This window comes from Pogoniulus pusillus, chromosome 9 (assembly GCF_015220805.1).
Source record: "Pogoniulus pusillus isolate bPogPus1 chromosome 9, bPogPus1.pri, whole genome shotgun sequence".
Classification (NCBI taxonomy): domain Eukaryota; kingdom Metazoa; phylum Chordata; class Aves; order Piciformes; family Lybiidae; genus Pogoniulus; species Pogoniulus pusillus.
This window is the reverse complement of record NC_087272.1, coordinates 19,018,584-19,036,803: the sequence shown is the minus strand read 5'-3', so window position 1 is coordinate 19,036,803 and position 18,220 is coordinate 19,018,584. Positions and strand designations below refer to the sequence as shown.

At 36.0% G+C, this 18,220-nt stretch overlaps 1 protein-coding gene across 4 annotated transcripts in view; it reads left to right on the top strand.

Annotated features, from left to right (window-relative positions):
- Positions 1–3,869: 3,869 nt before the first annotated feature.
- Positions 3,870–18,220, top strand: part of FSTL5 (follistatin like 5) — a 270,731-nt gene continuing 256,380 nt past the window's right edge. For 2 of the 4 annotated variants that reach the window (XM_064148747.1, XM_064148745.1), the window contains exon 1: positions 3,870–3,968. In XM_064148747.1, the coding sequence (XP_064004817.1) occupies positions 3,934–3,968 (35 nt within the window). In that variant the 5' untranslated portion in view covers positions 3,870–3,933. The remainder of the gene's footprint in view (positions 3,969–18,220) is intronic. The other 2 variants (XM_064148746.1, XM_064148743.1) reach the window with 1 other exon arrangement.

The window sequence follows — 18,220 nt, the reverse complement described above, 5'->3', positions numbered from 1 at the left end:
AATTTAGAAATTACTCTAAATTGTATATGTTTAATATTTTTCTTTATTTGTTTAACCTAACTCCTGATTTTAGAAATTATAATAAATATATTTTGTGCTACAACTTCATCTTGAATTCATGTAGGAGACAGTAGACCTGGGGATTGTACCATTGTTATATTGGAAGTTTTAATGCCATTTCTCTTAGGAAAGTGTCCTAGTGGCCTAATTAAAAGCTGAAATAGCATCTGCTGCCCTCTTCAACTGTGTAACTGTCATTGAATAGAAGCAAATAGGAAGAAGTGGTAGAAAGGTCTCACTCCTTGTTCTTGCTCCCAGAATTCTTCCTACATTTTGCGGTTCAGCATCAAAGGCATTAAATTGACCACTGAATTAGATCTAGGATTTTCAAGTGACTGGATTTTTGGTCTTCTCCATTTTGCTGTCTTGTCTTTTAGTTCCATGAACATCTCTCTCCAACAGAAAACTAGAGTCTAGCTCTATCTGATTTGGCACAAATGCTGCTGATTAGGGCTTTTCCACAAGAATTTGGACTCCACGTATGACTGGGCTACTCCGTCTGTGTTCTGTATACTAAAATACTATACAAAATGGCATACTCTTTGAAGTACAGACACTCTGACTGAGCAAAGAAACAAGAATGAAACACCCATAACATTTTTGAGTTGAATATGAATGCATCTTGCAGATTAAAATACCGGGGAGACAAAACATTGGGAGACAAAAGCCGAGCAGCAGTTTTGAGTTCTAGGATAATATCTAAGAGTCTTATGCCTGACTTGGGTTTCAGTGTTTCAGTCTGGCACAAAGCCAATATAACATATATATGTATACACTATATATATACATATATTTTTTAAAAAAAAATCATGTAATAAATCACATATAATTTTGTAAATCATAATAGCTTTATAATGATTGCCAAACATATTGACAGCTTTCTTAGCTAACCAGTTTTTCTGAAGCAGTTATTAGCAATGAATGTGTCTGAATACATTCTAATTTTGAGATAATTTAGCTGGTAAGGTCTTAATCTGAATTTGAAGAGATAGAGCATTGAGTTAGGTAATTTCAAGATTATAATTGCTCCTATCCGTTTTAAATGGAGTTATAAAGTTGGAAAACTTGATCACAAATCTTCTGTGCTAAGAATGCAATGAGATTTGCTTAAAAACCCTATAGTGTTTTTCAAAACAAATAATGCATTAATGGGTTTTTAACTATTTTGGACTTTTTGCTTTGTAGGTTATATTTGAACCACTAACATATTCTCAGAGACAATTCTAAGGTTTATTTTATAATCATCAAAGACTGTGTATTAAAATAAAATAAATTAAAAAACCCCAACCAAAAAAACCTGTTATTAATAAAAATACAAAAGACACCCAGGGATGTAGCATTTCTATTTCTCTATTTAATAGTGTCCACGTAAGTAGTCCTGCTTCACTTAATTTCTCTGAATTTAATATGAAACTTTCCTTTGCGGTCTTTCAAAAGAAATTTTACTGTGCTTTGGTTTGGGCTCTGAAGGTCCTATTTATAAAAGTACTTTGTTACCTAAAGATGTATCTGAGTCATGAATGCAGGTGTTTTTGAAAACCCTGATACACCTTTTTTAAAGTGTATATATTTAACTTATGAAAACTTTATGCTGTTGAAGGTGTTTTGTATTGAGTTGCCATAATTATTGACTGTAGAAGGTCTGTGGAGAATAGAAGGCATCAAATTACCTTAACAGTGTAGCTATCCAGAAGGAACATGATTTAAAATTTAATTTGCCCCCTTTGCATGAATTGAATTTTAACATGAATGCTTCAGTAAACAAATCTACCTATATAATTAAAGGAACATGCAAAATCTGTTTAAAGCTCACAGAAGGAGAAATATGATATAAAGCCTTCTAATCCTACAATAATTTTCATTGCCAATGACATGTGGGTGTATGTTACATAAATAAGAAAAAATGTATGATGGATGTGATTATTATTCATCTCAGGCATCCTTTTTCTTTTTTTGCCTTCTTGTTCTAATTAGATAGTTTCCAGCTGTTCAACATTTGCTGCTGAGATATACCATTGAGAATCACAACCCAAAGAAAATACAAACATCCTGAGTGCAACGTTGTCTTAAAAAAGAATTAGAAATGTGATGGTAGACAGCTAAACAAAGTTAGATTAAAAAAAAAAGTCACTGCAACAAAAGCTGTCAAAAAATTTCATTTAAGCTTAATAATGTAATAGAATGAAAGTCACGTATGCAGTAGGAGGAGAATGTAAAGTTCCTTGAAAAAAAAATAGGTGACTTCATGTGAATAAAAATATAAAAAAAGACTCATAGATAATTATATGATGATAAAACTTGCCATGAAAACAGAATAAGCTGTACCTTGGTGCAGATTAATTGTAGTTGAACCTAATTTCCCTGAATATGAGCTAGATTCCTAAAGATGTCACACCAGAAAAATGGTAGTGAACTGCACCGTTACAAATGTATGCTTGTCTGATTCATAGCTTGATGAGATTGCACGTTGTGTGATGGACAAATGTTGCAAGCAAGTCTCTAAATTGTGGCACGAAACTGAAACTCACAGGCAGCTGATCTGGGCTAAAGAGATGTGCTAACCCACAGAGCCAGAAATTGATTGCTCTTCTGATTAGTTGACAGAGAAGGTGATTACAGGGAGCTCTTGATCAGAGGTGTATGATGTGGAGGACTTCCTCCTCACTCTTGGATGCAGCTGTGTTTTTATATGTATGTACTTTCTATCACAGTCTGTTTACTTGCTCTTTATTAATTCATTTACAATTTCCAAGTTATGTCTGAGTCTTTCAATCTATGGGGTGTTTCATCTGTGGTTGATCCTGCTCTTTGTTATCCTGAAAGTCAGTTTTTCTTCACTACCATCTCTTCAGCAATAGCTAACAGACTCTTGCAGATTTGTGCTTATATCCCCAGGGCCTCTGTGATCATCCTATATGTATACTGTTGGGGTCCCCTCTTAAGGTCATTTTATTTCTTTCAGTGGCCAGGCTGTAATTTCCTCATAAATTAGTCAGTATTGCAGGTGGTTTGGAAAACCCTAGTACACTGATATAGCTATAAATATATGTATATATACCCTATGAAAACTTTATGAACTATATGAAAATGGTTCCAAAACCCCATCTGAAAACAACAAAATCTGTTCATACATATATTCCTGCACTAGAGTCACTGGGTAGCTGATTTTACAAAGATCAACTAGATACCATTAAGAGATATGTGCATATATATATATATATATATATACCTTTCATAACTACTACAGCAAAAACAGTGAAAAATGGTCTTGCAAAGCAAATAATTAATTGCTTTTGTTATTTTGTTTGCTTAAAAAGTCTTTCTGCATTTAAATACACAAAGCAGTTTGAAGTAGTTGGTGGCTCATGGGGAAAACCATGAATGAGTAACATTACTAGTTTCTCTGCTATATTTCAACTACATGTACTGAAAACCTGCTCCTGTATGCCAGCACCTGAGATGTGTGCATATGGAATATGTAGGCAGAGCGGCAGGAGGTGCTCCTGCAGCAGCCAATGGACTGCACAGGCACCCAGCTTTCTTCTGGAGGAGACAGGTGCAGCTGCACATGCTGCCTGTAGCATAAGACTTAGCACAGGTGCTGGAGTAGTCCCTGATGGTCTCAAAATCTTCTAATTAGTGTTAAAGGCACCTGCTGCTGCTGTTCCCCATTGCTTTCACTCACCTTCACCCAATCAGGAAAGAAAGTTTCTTCTCCCAGGGCACAATACACCGGTTTTTTTTCGGTTAGTTGGCTTTGTTTTTTTCATCCCTGATGTCTTTTGAAAGGATCAACAAAAGTGTTTTTCTTGGAATTTCTTACAGCTGTACAACTTTTGAGTGCAAAGCAGGACACTGCTGGTTGGCTGAGCCATGGTAAACAAGACCTGCAACTTCGAAAGTCATCTGTAAGTGCTGGGAGGTTTTTTTTTTTGTTTATTTATTAATGAATAAAATCCACACAGTGTTTCAGCTACATAGTTCAGGAAACTCATACAAATGTTGCAATATCTCTATGCTTTCTGTAATGAGGCAAAGTAAAAGTGTAAAGGCAAAGCTTTACTGCTAAGGGAGATATGCAAAAAAAATGAAGCCCATAAATTGAGCATTCAAAAACATGCAGAGTGAAATTTCAAAGTTATTGCTGCTGTTGGATGAAGTTTCCACAATTCTGGAATAATTTGTCATGAAATACTATTTGTTTTCTAATCTTCTTTTAATTACTGATCATAAAAGAATGCTTTGATATTTGCTAGATGAGGGTTTTTTTCCCTTCGTAATTTCAAATGAATATGAAAATGATGTTTCTTTTTAATTCTAGGTTTTAATTTTTTCCTGCTTCCTATAGTGTCTTATTTGATAGCCATCTGCCTCTATTAAGAGACTTGATTTGTTGTATAAACTGTAACTCTTAGTTTAATGGATTTTATTCTTAACAGATTTTCACTACAGAAATAGGATAATGTGTCAAAATACTACTTCTCTGGAAAAATAATTGTAAATCAAATTTCAGGGGGGAAAATGCTTGAGAGTACTTAAGACAACCAAAGAATACTTTTCTTAGTTTTCTGAGCTTTTGGCTGTTTACAGTTTGAGAGGAAGGAGAAACAGCTGTCCTTGTTCTGATTACTTGGAGGAATTGTTCAGATTTGATTATTCTTTCTCTTATATATCTGAAATTCCAAATGCTTATCAGATGCTAGAAAGAAATGCAAAGGTTTTAAAATAAGGTTTTCATCTGTTACTGTGCCTACACGTAATGCATATATGCTCAAATCAGACATAAGTGAGTGTGAGATCCTTTCCCTTCCTCATGGTTATATATTAATGTGTCCTCCAACTTCAAATTTTGTTGTGACTTAATGGTAATATTTTATTCTGTCCTTCCTTGCCTCAGATGAACCCAAGCTCATCTAGCCTCTTGGCTTCTCTTATTTCATACTCTTTTAAGAATTTTATTTGCTCCTACCTAAGACTGAGGAATAAAATAAAATCTTAAGAAATATTAGATTAAGAAATATTTACCTTAGACTAGGTGATCAAAGGTATGAAGCTACTCTAAAAGCCTTGGGACTCACATAGAACATCTGTCTTAAACAGTCACACATTTGATAAGTGCTTCCAAAATCCCACGTTCTTGGCAGTGTATTTTCTTTATGCACAGCTCATTCCCTATAATGACAATCGTTTTGGCTTTGAAACAAAGCAGATGTGGAAAAGCAGTGAAAGAAATTCAGAATAATACACTTTTGCAATTGAGGTGATAAAATGCATCATACTCTGGCATATATCACCAATGTTTAGGATTAAATATTGTTTGGAACTTATGCTTCCATCAGCTTGTCAGAAGTGATCTTTTTTGGTTGGAGGTGGATAGATAAACAAAATAGTAATCTTCCCTGTCAAGAAGGTTTTTATTTATTAATTTTCATATTCTTCCAACTAAAAATTATAATGGTAAATTTAATGCACAGAGGTATGGGCAAAAAGAGTGAAAGTTATTTGGTCATGTCTCAGAGGACAAAAACTTTGGCTTGAATGTGTAAACCTATGGCAGTTTGTAAGACTTGCTAAAAATGCTGCTTCATGCGTAGAGAGATGTGTCAGCATTCTGTGCTGCAGCCTGGGTGTATGTGTGCTCTGTGCCTTCCTGCTGGGAGCAGGTGCTTGGCCTCACTACATACTGGATCTGGGGGTGTGGACCTATGTTGGACTGCCAGATCTGGCCTGCTGATCTAATAAAGATGTTATTACTGGATAGAGCTGATGCACAGCTTTACCTAAAGCACTGTCTGGCTAGTGGTTGTATCAGAAATAAAATGAAGTTTCTGCAGTGCTCATTTAAGTTCTGTGTTTGAGGAGGAATGAAGAATAGTTTCAAATGAGAATGATCATACGGAGTGTGACCAACATTTTCCCTGACCCAAGCACCTTGTTTGACAGTGGCAGGCAGCCTTTGCTGAGAATCAGAATCCTAGAACATTTTAAATTGGAGTGGACCTAGTCCAACCCCTCTGAAGTAAGCAGGGACATTTTTAACTATACCAGGTTGCTCAGAGCCTCACCAAAACTGACATCCATCATGTTAATTCTTTTGGCAACCTGTGCCTGTGTTTCACCATCTTCACTGTAAAACATTTCTTCATTATATCTAATCTAAATCTACCTTCTCTTTGACTCCAGTCTTGGCACAGAGGTTTACAGAGGTGCAGGCGGGATGTCTTGCAGAAGTGCATTCAGGCACAATGTTGGCGGCACTTGTCATGTTGTGACGAGTGTACAAACCCAAAGTATCAGAGCTTGTTATTGTGTAGCAGGGCTGGCTTATAGCTTAGAAGACGTAATGCTGCAAAGCAAGTAAGGCAAGAGCACGGCAGGTAAAATGGCAGAGAGTAATGAGGCAGAAGCATTATAAGGCAGAAGCACGATGTGTTTGCCTGCTCATCTCATTTTATCAATTCAGTCCGAGATTATTGGCCCTTTGGCCACAGAGTTTACCCAATCAGAATGGCAGTTTGCCAGATTTGACCATATTAGGTGGTCCAGAACCAGGTCAGAGATCATCTGCTTCTTTCCTAGCACCCCTGCTTAGCTGCTGAGGCTTTTGATCTTCCCAGCGACTAAGATGACACCAACAGCAACCCCTCCACAGGCTTTGGGTACTGTCTGAAGCTGTAGCTAGCCCCTCGAGTTGGGAGCTAATTTTGTGAGTAAATACTCAAAGCCTCTTTAGTAAATCGTTAGCAAATCTCTGTAAGATATTCTTTAATTGCAAGCCTTCTGCCTTAAACTGAAAGGAGCCTCTTGAGTCCATCTAGTGGGCAAGCAGTATATTGACAGCAAGAATCTCCCAGTTCAATTGAGATTAATGTTGTATTATTGTTAGTTATTTGTTCTAAATCCAGTTACTCCTTTGTATAATGTTTTCATGACCATTGCATAGAACCAATTATTATTAAAAATTACTGGGTGGACAGCAAGAGTTTTGAATATCAAAACTTATAAGAAATATTAATTTTGAAACAATCCTATCTTGCATAATTAATACCCCCCTGTTACACTAGTTCATTTGTGCCTCCTGCTGCTAGTATCTTTGCATATTGTACTTTTCCATCCTCTTCTCAAAATACTCTATTATTGTTCCACATCCAACCAGTGCCTCAGCAAAAGTGTGAAACTTGCCCATTATATTAGTTTTGTGAATATTTTTCAGACTTCAGTTTTTGTTTTGTTTTTAGTCTAGGAGCATATTTTGGTTTGCTTTTTCTTATAGATCCGAAGATAAATCAACCTTTAAGAAATTTCCATAAATTCTGATGAACTTTCTTTTATTACCTTGAAAGAACAAGTTCATTAGCACAATAATATGATAAATGTTGCTGAACTTTTCTGCAGAATTCGTTCAGTTTCATTAAACATGAATAATTTAGTGGTCTTTTAATTAAACTTGCATGCACTGCTCACAAGTATGTTAGTTTTAACCCCAATATGTAACTCCACTTAAAACAAAATGTTGTAGAATTTATTGCAATAGAGGCCTGATACTTAAACATAGACAATCTCTAACTTAAATGTCAAAACACCATGAAGTCTCTCATTCTTTATTGTGAGTATCTTACACAAGTATATTAAAGTTCAATATTTCTTTTCACATTGTTTCAGAGTGATCAACACCTTCTTTTTCACGTTGTACCAAATAATTCCATATAACTAAGAACTCCTATCACAGTATATTATCTTTTATGTTCTTGTAAGAAGATACACAAGTGGTGTGTATATTTTCTGTGTTTATATGACACCATGCTTGTCTCTGTTAGCATCTCACTCAAGCTAATAGTTGCCTGTATCTTGAAGACTGGAATTAGCCAATTCCTGTATGGTCTAGTTACATGAAGAGTTTAAGAGGTAATTGTGTTTGGAAAACTAGTTAACGTAAAGGAAGAAGCAGCTGTCATATTTCTACCTGTGCACAATATTTTCTAAAGGACAATTTGAATCTGATGTTGTTTCTACAAGCCAAGCTGCCTCATTGATGATTTTCACAAAGGCATATAGGTCACAAGACTTGAACTGAGCATTTCTGCACATCTTACTTCTAATGGTGTGTGCTGGTTTGAGGCTAATTTTAATGAGAGACATTAGATTATAGAATGTGAAAAGGTGAGGTCTACTTCACTCATAGGTTTGCTGAGATGTATAAAAGCAAGGACATAAACATAGATAAGACAGTTCTATCTGTTGGAGTTTGGTGTCTGTGTTTTCTCCCTGGTTTTCTGTGCTGGTTTGAGGCTAACTGGAATTTTTTACTGAGATAAATTAAATCCTTAGCTGTGAGAAGAACTAAAAACAACAGTACCATATCACTCATTCTTCTGCTGAGAAAGGCAACTAGCCGAAGTATAGATAAGGCACTTGCTTCTTACACACTTCTCAGCTCTCAGTGCTGTTCCTTCTTTCTGGTGGTCTGTATGGTTGCCTCTGCCTTAACTCTTTAATCTGACCGAACCCTTTTTCCTCTGAGCTCCTTATAATCTTTTTGGCATCTCATCTCAGAGTTCTCCAGATTTATCATGTGAGATATGCATGGGTTGATTTTCTTATTTCCAAATGGAAAGAAAAAGGGGGGTTGGGGTTTCTCTGTTACTTTTAGCTTATATATACAGTTATATACATGCTTGCAGATTGTACTAAGCTGTAAATATAGCTTTGTTCCTTAACTTCCAGTCAGCTGTATCTAGTCTGGGTGATTTTCTTAAGTGTGGGGGGTGGGTAACTCCCAAACCATCACAGATTCTGTTTCTCTGCCTGGATCTCTGTAACTGGGGAGAGAGTGTCTGGAGAGCAGTGAGGTTCCAGCCAAGGCACAAACTAAGACCAAACATTTGACAAAGAGTGATTCAAGAGAGGATTTAGGCAGGGAATCCCTGGTAGACAAGAGGAACAAGAGGAGAAATACTGCCTTAGAGATTTGACCAACTTAGATTGCAATACAGCAATTAGAAAAGCTCTGCGAGATTGGCTGCTAAGAAAGAGGATGGCTATGAAGAATTTAAGAGTGCTCCTAAGAAAGTTCTGTTTCTAGGCCAAGGACAACCAAAGAGTAGAAGGAAGACATCCAGGATTCCAGTGATCCCCTCAAAGAGATCAGGGAAGTTAGAAAGGGATATTCAAGGGAATTGGAAGAGCCAATCCTAAACTGGCTGGTGAGATGCCTTGCTGTCGGTGCCAATGCCCTACAGGCAGGAGACAAGTCTGCAAAGCAGCTGGGGCCACTCACAGAGGAGAGTGGAATGGACAAATACCTGGACACACGTCCTGTTGGCTGTGGCTATGAGATATTCTTCCCAAGATAATTTGCCATGGGCAGCTAAGAAGTGGAAAACAATTGAGCAGGGAACTAAGCTTCTGAAGGAGTTTGCTGTGAAGGAAGTGCTTTATGGAGATCATGGTACACGTGCAACATAATGTTCAAGAGAGAGATAAAATTTAATATCTTATTCTGATATCTGTAATTAGGCATGAGCTTTTAAAATGTTTGAGTAAACTAGATATTGAAAGAGTAGGAAAATGGTTTATGCTTCTAGACAGAATAATCTGACTATCAGTGAAGTGAGCCAAAGGATATAATCACTGCAAGTAGAAACCTTACATAGATGTTTTTAAGAAGGCAGCTGAATGATACACTAGAGAATGCAGTTTCAACAGCAATTTAAAAGTAAAAGCCATCTGTTCACACACACACAAAAGATGCCATTTTACTGGAAAAGATTCCATTTTATTTACTGAAAGATTGCAGAATTTGCTTCTAATTTACAAGGAGAATGCTAGGACTGAAATATAAGTTGTTCTCAAGGGTAATTCAAAAGATACTTGAGGATTTTGAATTGTGCTCCTTTTTATTTTGAGCATGTTATGGTTTGTGTGTTTGTTTTTTTTTTTTTTTTTTTTTTTTTTTTGGCAAGTGAATCATACTTTTTCTGCCTATGGTAGAAATTATCCTTCTTTCTTAGACATTAATTTCCCCCCCCCACCCCTGCCATGACTTCTGAGAAAATGTGGTGGTGCTGACATTCAACAATGTTTACTTGTTGCAATGGCAGGGCAATTACTGGGCAATTTTCAATACAATTATAATACTTGAATTGTTGATCAACTAAGAGTGGAGAAGGAGCAGTTGGAGTATGGAGGAAAGGGAAGGGATGCTGTCACACTTTTCATAAACTTAAAATTATAATCTTGGCAACTAAGAAATTATGTCTAAGATGGAAATAATGTCCAAATTCAAATACTGCTGACTTGAAAAAGTGTTTCCTGGAGTCTGATATTTGACATAAACCAGTTTGTTGTCTTAGCAGTAACAACAAAATAAGCTCCTCCCCTCTCTCAAACCTAGTTTGAGGTTTCATTATAGAAAACTTTCCCTGAGAATGATTTTATAGAATTATTATTTCATAGCACTTATTAATGTATCTGCTTAGATAAAGTATTGTAGTAGGAGAATAGTGACATAGACTGAGAAGCAATTGCCCAACAAGTTCTAGTGTAAACACTGTAAATTATGGGCTATCATAGATATCTTTTTGCATGGCTGGACTGATGCTGAAGTTCTGGTTACTCCCTGATCTAAAGCAAGCTTTATCCCATTATTTAGTTGTTGGGTATATCATTAAGAAATACTGTGGAATCTTCATCCCTGGAGATGGAGATTGATTAAAAAAGTTTATTGTAGGAGATAGGATCTATCTGGCAAAGATTGGGGTAGAAAACACGGGTATCTAACAAAGCAATGGCTCTGCATTTAAGCTAATAATGTTGTAAGTGGTTTATGAGATGCATGCTACAGGTTATTATTAGATACCATTGTGTTGTTGGTTGCAAATTACCTCCTTCCTCTTGGCTACAGCTTAACTTGCTGAGATCTGCCAGATTCTTGGCCTCTTTTCAGAGAGTCTTTGGGCCACCTCCTGTAGTGCTTGCTGTCTTCAGAAGAAGGGATGTTGTCCTTATCTAGCACTTCAAGAGCAATTGAGGAAAGGAGAGAAGACATATAATGTTTCTCCATATTTCAGAACTATACCCTTCAGATGTTCTGTTTCTAAAGACAGAGGTCCCGAAATCTTTGGCTATTAGTAGTGTATTTCCCACTCAGGGGAAATATAGGAGGTATGAGCCTGTGTGGTGTTTTCTCCAGTAGGACTCAGTTGAGCAAAAAATATTTTTCTGTATTCCTTCATTTCTGTTAACGGCCTAGAATTCATGGTGTTATACAACTTGTTTTTCATTATTTTCTTTCTTTGCACAGAGAAAAAGAAGAATGTTTTTGTCTTATTTTTCAGCTATGCAGTAGTACATGTGACTTATTTATTGCAACATTTCACCTGAGCCCTTTTGTTACCTCAGATCAAGCCTTTAAATGTGTTTGAGTCTTGGTGGGGCAAATATGTAATCTTTTAATATTAATGAGGCGAGAGAGATGGTAAATAGAGCCAAATACTGCAGGTATACAATGACAAGGGTGGTGTTTGCCCTGAACTTTGAAAGATATGCAAATCTATCTGTTAATATTCCATACATTATTTTCAGGGTGAAGTTTTAGATAATCTTCAATATGTATCTCAGATTAATATTGTTTTCAGTGAACACAACAGAAGGAATCTGATTAAGTTGTGTAGAAAAATGATTCATAAGCAATTAAGCTTTATTTAAATCCCTGTTTTTCATAGAATAATTACAAATACAAACAAAAATATATATTGCAATTTACTGGAGGCTGGTTGTTTTGCTTTAGGATTCTGAATGTGTGTGTGTGTTTATCTTTGGTTTTGCTTTGTTGGTTTTTTTTTGGTCCCAGGAGAGAATGTTAACAGATACATCTGCCTGTGCCAGACCAAATTATTATTGTTTACATTACAGTATAATATGCTATCAAGCATTCAAATGCAAGTTAAAACCTGCAATAAACAATGCTTGCTATATTTTACCAGTAAGTACATTGTGTTTAAGACTAAAGATTTCTCATCTGCTTCAAATCACCACTGTAGTTAGTGTGATCTCATTCAAAGAGTATTAGGGCTAACATTATTTTATTATTATAGTACATAGGATGATATTTGATTTGCAGCTGTTTGACTGTATGCAGTTTTATGTGGTGAATCCTCTTGGGTCAGTTCTGTATATCAGCTTCATTAAGAACTATTCTGTACAGAACTATTTATCATCTCAGAAATGGTCTGCACAGAGCTGCAGCTAAATTCTTCCTGCTGCTTGATTTTTCTGCTTGTCTTGGCATCCTAGTGGAGACTCAGCCCAGGTATTACAGCTTTCAAGGTCCTGGTAAAATCAAACCCACTAATTAGGCCAGTTGAACATGTTTAAATGATACATCTGAAGTTGCTGCTGTCTAAAACCATTTCTTTGCTGGCTGAACTTATGCTAGTGTCTTCATTAAACGCTTGTAGTGAGGAGCTTTGGACCTGTCAGATTTAATAAACAAAACCATGTACTTGAGCCTTTTTTGAACCCTGTGGGATCTGAGTGTGGTTTTAAGCCAAAGAGTGCACCACGTGCTGTGCTTTATTTGAGAGTTAATGCGTCACGTTTTACAGGAATAGGCTCCTCTTGTGAGATTAAATATGCAAGTGCTACTCTCTTTATGCATAGTGCAAACTTGGGCTGCTTATGCAGCTTGTAACTAATAGCATGAAAGTCACTTACCATCTTAGTTTGACATTGTAAGAAGCACTCGTTATTAGTTTCATAGTATCTTATATTTCATTCAGAAAGAGTAGTGACACAACAAAGGTATGTTTAAAGTAAGGGCCTGCAAGAGGTTAACTTATATTTTAGCCAGAAAAAAAAAATCTAATAAAAATAACACAAGTTTTCTAACCTCAGACTCTTCAAAACACAATTGTATATTGTTGTGGTGGGTTGAAATCACCAGACTAACTCAGAAGGTTTGGAAGTAAGATAAAGCTATATTTTACAGCAAGCTAAATTTACAAGCATATATAAAATGATATATATTTACATGTATTTACAATTAAGTACAATTATTCATAATTTAGAAGTAATGCAGAATTCAAATCCTCCCACTCTGGACAAAGAAACCCCAGAAGGGGCCAATGCCAATTTTTCCTCTCCCCCACACATAGAAAACTGGCAAGATCTCATGTGTTATCAGTTCAGTCAGGGTCAGTATTCAGCCATGCACAGAGGAGCAGTGGAAGAGGTGGAAGGCAGAAGACAAGGGGAACAAAGAGTGAGCAGTCATTTATATACTGGCTTTTGATACCAATTAGCAAACCAATGAACAATACAGACTTTATTATCATTTTCCTTTTATAACCAATGCTCTGCTCATTCACTCTGTATTCAAAAAAATGTTCAGAAAGTTCCTGTCTCTGGTTTATAACTTAGCACCCAACTAGAGCCACAAGGATGATTAAGGGAGTGGAACATCACCTTATGAGGAAAGGCTGAGGGTGCTGGGGCTCTTTAGTTTGGAGAAATGTCTTCTGACCTTTCTAAAAGTTCTGTGCAGATACAACAATCTGCCGAACATTGTCTGCTCGGAAACTTGATTGAGAACAGAACTTTAGGGAAGGAATACTTTCATCAGCTCAATGCACATTAAAGCACCCTTTATGCAATCTACTCTGGAGATAAAAAAATCTTCCAGAAGTTGTGTAGCATGGTATGGTTTCTGTCAAACACATTGCAAAAACCTAAGTTTCTACATATGGAAGACAAAATGAAACCTTCCAAAAATCTATGCTTAAGTTGTGCCATTAAAACTATAGCATTCTTTATCAGATATATCTATTTCATTCTGTGCTAATTAGTGCACAGCCAAATTCAGCTAAGAAGGAATGCACTGGAGGGAGAGGAGTTGAGCTACAAGTAGTCAAGATGGACATCTGGCTGTGACTCTTACTTTGTGTAGTGTAGGTTGCTTTACAAAAATGCCATGTGTAGAATCACTAAAACATGCAATCCTTAATCACAATCAAAGACAACCAGGAAAATGAATTCTTGTGTGCATATTATACAAAGTGAACACCTTTCTAGGTCTTCTATTTCTTTTATTTGCTTAACTTCACAAACAGGTCCATCAGGTACTCATCAAATATTGTCTGAGAGGACAAAAGTATTTGGTGTTTTTGATTTAAAGATCTGTTTAGCCATAGTGTATATTTCTGTTTTCATTTTTTTTTATATAGATATGGATGGCTACAAATTTAGAAGTCAGATTTCCAGAACAAATAATAATCCTGGTTTTCCATTAATTTTAATGAAAGAAAAAAAAAGGATAATATTCTTATAATAGTATCTTATAGAGTGGTGTTAAACATAAGGTAAACAAGTAAAAACTGTGTTGAAGGAGGAATGTTCACCTAGAACTGCAGTTTTAATATATGCACATCAAAATATTAAGGGATTTTTTTTCCCACTTAGGCAGAATAGAAATGCTGCTTAGTGACTCCTATTTTGATTAACACCTGTATAAATATTTGTAACTAAACAGTGTTCTAAGCATAATGTAACTGGTTTCCGTAATCTTCGATTGTCATATTTGATGAAACTAAAGCAAATGTTACGCTCAATATCTTATCACAAGCAAAACATACATGGCTTTTAAGATAAGTCAGAATGTGTTTCCTTAACTGAAATCTTAATAGACAAGGACTTGTTAGCAGTTCAGATATAGTTCTTACAGAAAGAGAAACAATAATAAAGAGAATAGTAGTACAGGAAAGAAAACAAGACACCATAATAAAGTTAAATAATAATGCAGTTATTACAATAAATAACAATACATTCCTTGGCCTGAATTTATAACCAAGTGTATATTGATGTTGATGTTTTTCAATGTTTTGTTGGGGTTGGTTTTTTTGTTTGTTTTGCTTTTTAGACATGAATTATTTTCTGTGTTGGTCTGGAGTTGTTTTTTTTTTTGGTTCAGGTAAACAAGCCAAGATCCTCTCCTTTAACCCTGTAGCTTACCTATTTCACAACTTGGGATTAATTGTACTAGTTTGAAGCTAGCTAGAATGTTTTGGTGAGAAGAATTAGATTACAGGCTGTGAGAGGAAAAGAATAGTGATGTCTGTTTCACTCGTAGGCTTGCTGACATGTATAAGAGCAAGAACATAAACATAGATAAGGCAGAAATTGTCTGGGATTTGGGCTGAACTTCTCTCTCTAACCTAGCCTGTCGTCTGTGTGACTAATTCACCTGCTTCCTAACCCCCTTTGGCCAACCCTCAAAACTACCTTAAGCATATGGCAAGATCTGGGGTATAGAAGTGGGAGGAAGGTGGAAGGGTGGTTGAGAGTCCCTCCTGGGGACTCAGTTTTCCAGGAGGGCTGTTGTGATTCTGTATTACTTTTTAACTTGTACATTTCTGTATATAGCTGTATATATTGTAAATATCTGCTTGTATATTGTGCTAGCTGTAAATATAAGCTTCATTCAATTTCCAGAGCTGCTGAGCCTAGTCTGGGTGATTTCCAAAGTGTGGGAGGGTGAGTAACACCCAAACCATCACATCAATTTATTTGTTTCAGTTGTAGTCTGAATTAATTGCCCTTGAAAATGTGTGATTATGCAGTCTTCATGCATGTCTGTTACTGCCTGAGGTTTTGTGTGTAGAACTAAACTTATTTTCACACAGGAGCTGTAGTTTCCCTCTTTCTTCCAGCAGCTTGTGGTACAAAAATGTGTTGGTGCTTTCTTCAGGCCTTTATCTTTCCTACATTTACTTTCCATATATATAACTTCCCTAATTCCGCTCACTTCCTACAAAATGTCTCACAACTGTTGTTACCTGCAGGTTTTTTAACATTAAAATATTTGTTTTTTCTACTGCTTTTACTCTCCTCATTAGGTAGACTCTGAGACAAGACAGAGCATTAAAACAAAGCTCTGCAGTTCTTCCTGATTCAGAGCTTCTCAAAACATAAACATTGAGTTTGTTTATGATGACTTCTTAGTTCCAGTTCTGTACTCCAGTCTGACTTCAGTAATATCCTCCTTTACTTATATGTTTTTATGTAAAATATGAGTTAAAAAGTAGCATAGCTTAGCTGTTGAATTTTCAAGTGACAAAGAAAAAATCCAAAGTTGAAAACTGAACACTTTAAGAAACTATAAGTTTGTTGAGCAATAAAATTGGTCTGAGAAAGAAAAGACAGGAAATCTATCACTGACTAGGAGTTAAATACTAAATGAAAAAGCAAAGTAATGTGGCCTTACATCTAAGTTTCTTTCAAGGAAAACTTGTAGATCTCCCATGTTCTCTGAACAGAGCTATATCATCCATCATCTTTGAAGCCAAAACAAAACTGATGTAGTTTTCTGTGTTTGATTATAAACCACTGAACACATGCACAAATGAATAGGCTGTGAGCTATAGAATAACGAATTTACCAGGTGAAAATTAGTACAATTTATGCTGAAATAAATTACCCCACAACAGAAATGCCTCTCAGGTCACATTAAAAAAACAACAAACCAATAACATGTTTCAAATGTTGTTTTCTATACCAGTCTTATATGAATTTTATGTTTTAAAAATTGTTTTTCTAAGACTACAATTGATTTTTTTCCCCCCCAAAAAAATTTCTGTCTTCAGGGTTTTTTGTTTGACTGATTTTGTTTTTCTACTTTTAAAGTGCAGTTGTTCATTTCTTCACAAAAGACATACTGTGAAATATTTCATCAGGGCTGAAAGGGACTTCAAAAGATCTTCTAGTCCAAGCGCCCTGCCAGAGCAGGACCACCCAGAGTAAATCACACAGGAACACATCCAGGAGGGTTTTGAATATCTCCAGAGAGGGAGACTCTGCAACCTCTCTGGACAGCCTCTTCCAGTATTCCATCACCCTCACAGTGAAAAAAGAAATTCCTCATGTTTCCATGGAACTTTCTATGCCTCAACTTTCACCCATTGTCCCGTGTCCTGTCACTGGGCATCACCTGGAAGAGCCTGGCTCCATCCTCTCAGTGCTCACCCTTTACATATTTATAGATGTTAAAGAGGTCACCCCTCATTCTCCTCCTCCCCAAGCTGAAGAGCCCCAGTTCCCTCAGTCTCTCCTTATAAGGAAGATGTTCCATTCCCTTCAGTAATTTTTGTGGCTCTGCACTGAACTCTTTCAAGCAGTTCTCTGTCTTTCTTAAACTGATTGGCCCAGAACTGAATACATGTATGCAGTAAGTGCATGTATTTATATACATATACTATATATATACACAAAAGTTATAGCAAGGGCTAGTATTTGTACCAAAAAAACCCTCATTTTCACCTAGATGCTGCTTTTATGTAGGACTTTTTTTGTTCTAGAAATTTATGGGGATTTATAATCATTCCTAGCCATGTTTTTTGGCAGTCACCTTTAAACGGCAACATTAATGAATCAAGGCTATGCTTAGGAATCATTAACATTAGCTTTTGGGATCCCTAAAGATGTTTGGAATTGACTTAACAATGGCCATGATATTTTTATTATTTAAACGAAAAACTAATTATTAATATTTGTGATATGTGAATGCATAATCTTTACTGCCCACAGAAACTTCAAAATTTAGAATTGAACTGAACCACAGCATCCTGTGGTTTTATTTTGAGTTTTGTGTGTCTGTCTTAATTGAATGTTAAGATTCTTGAGGGACTCCAAAGTATTTATAAAGTTAATAGTTGTAAAATTGTTGTAAAATCCATTATAAAACAAATACATGTGGCTGGGTATGCTATCCAGCTGGACTCTAATTTCTTTTGGTTATTTTGTGTATTTCTATATTCAGTGGAATATAGGACTCTTGCTCTTGTGTTGTGCTGAAACAATACCAAATATACAAGGACAGCTGCATGGCAAGGTGGTGTTTGTCACTTGTTTGTGGATGTGGTTTTCTATGTGTGAGATTGCAGGTCAGGGGCTGTGTATGTTTCTGTCTTGGAGCAGGCTTTCAGCTATGATGCCAAGAGTGCTATTAAAGCTGATATTGCTAGTAATTAGGTACAGTTATCACATTTAGACTGCAATCTGAGCATGAAACTAACAGTGATATAGACATTGATGACCTAGATATACATGTGTAAAAAATTAGCTAACTCAATTCGAATAGATTTAACTCTAATCAATGACTTGGTGTAAA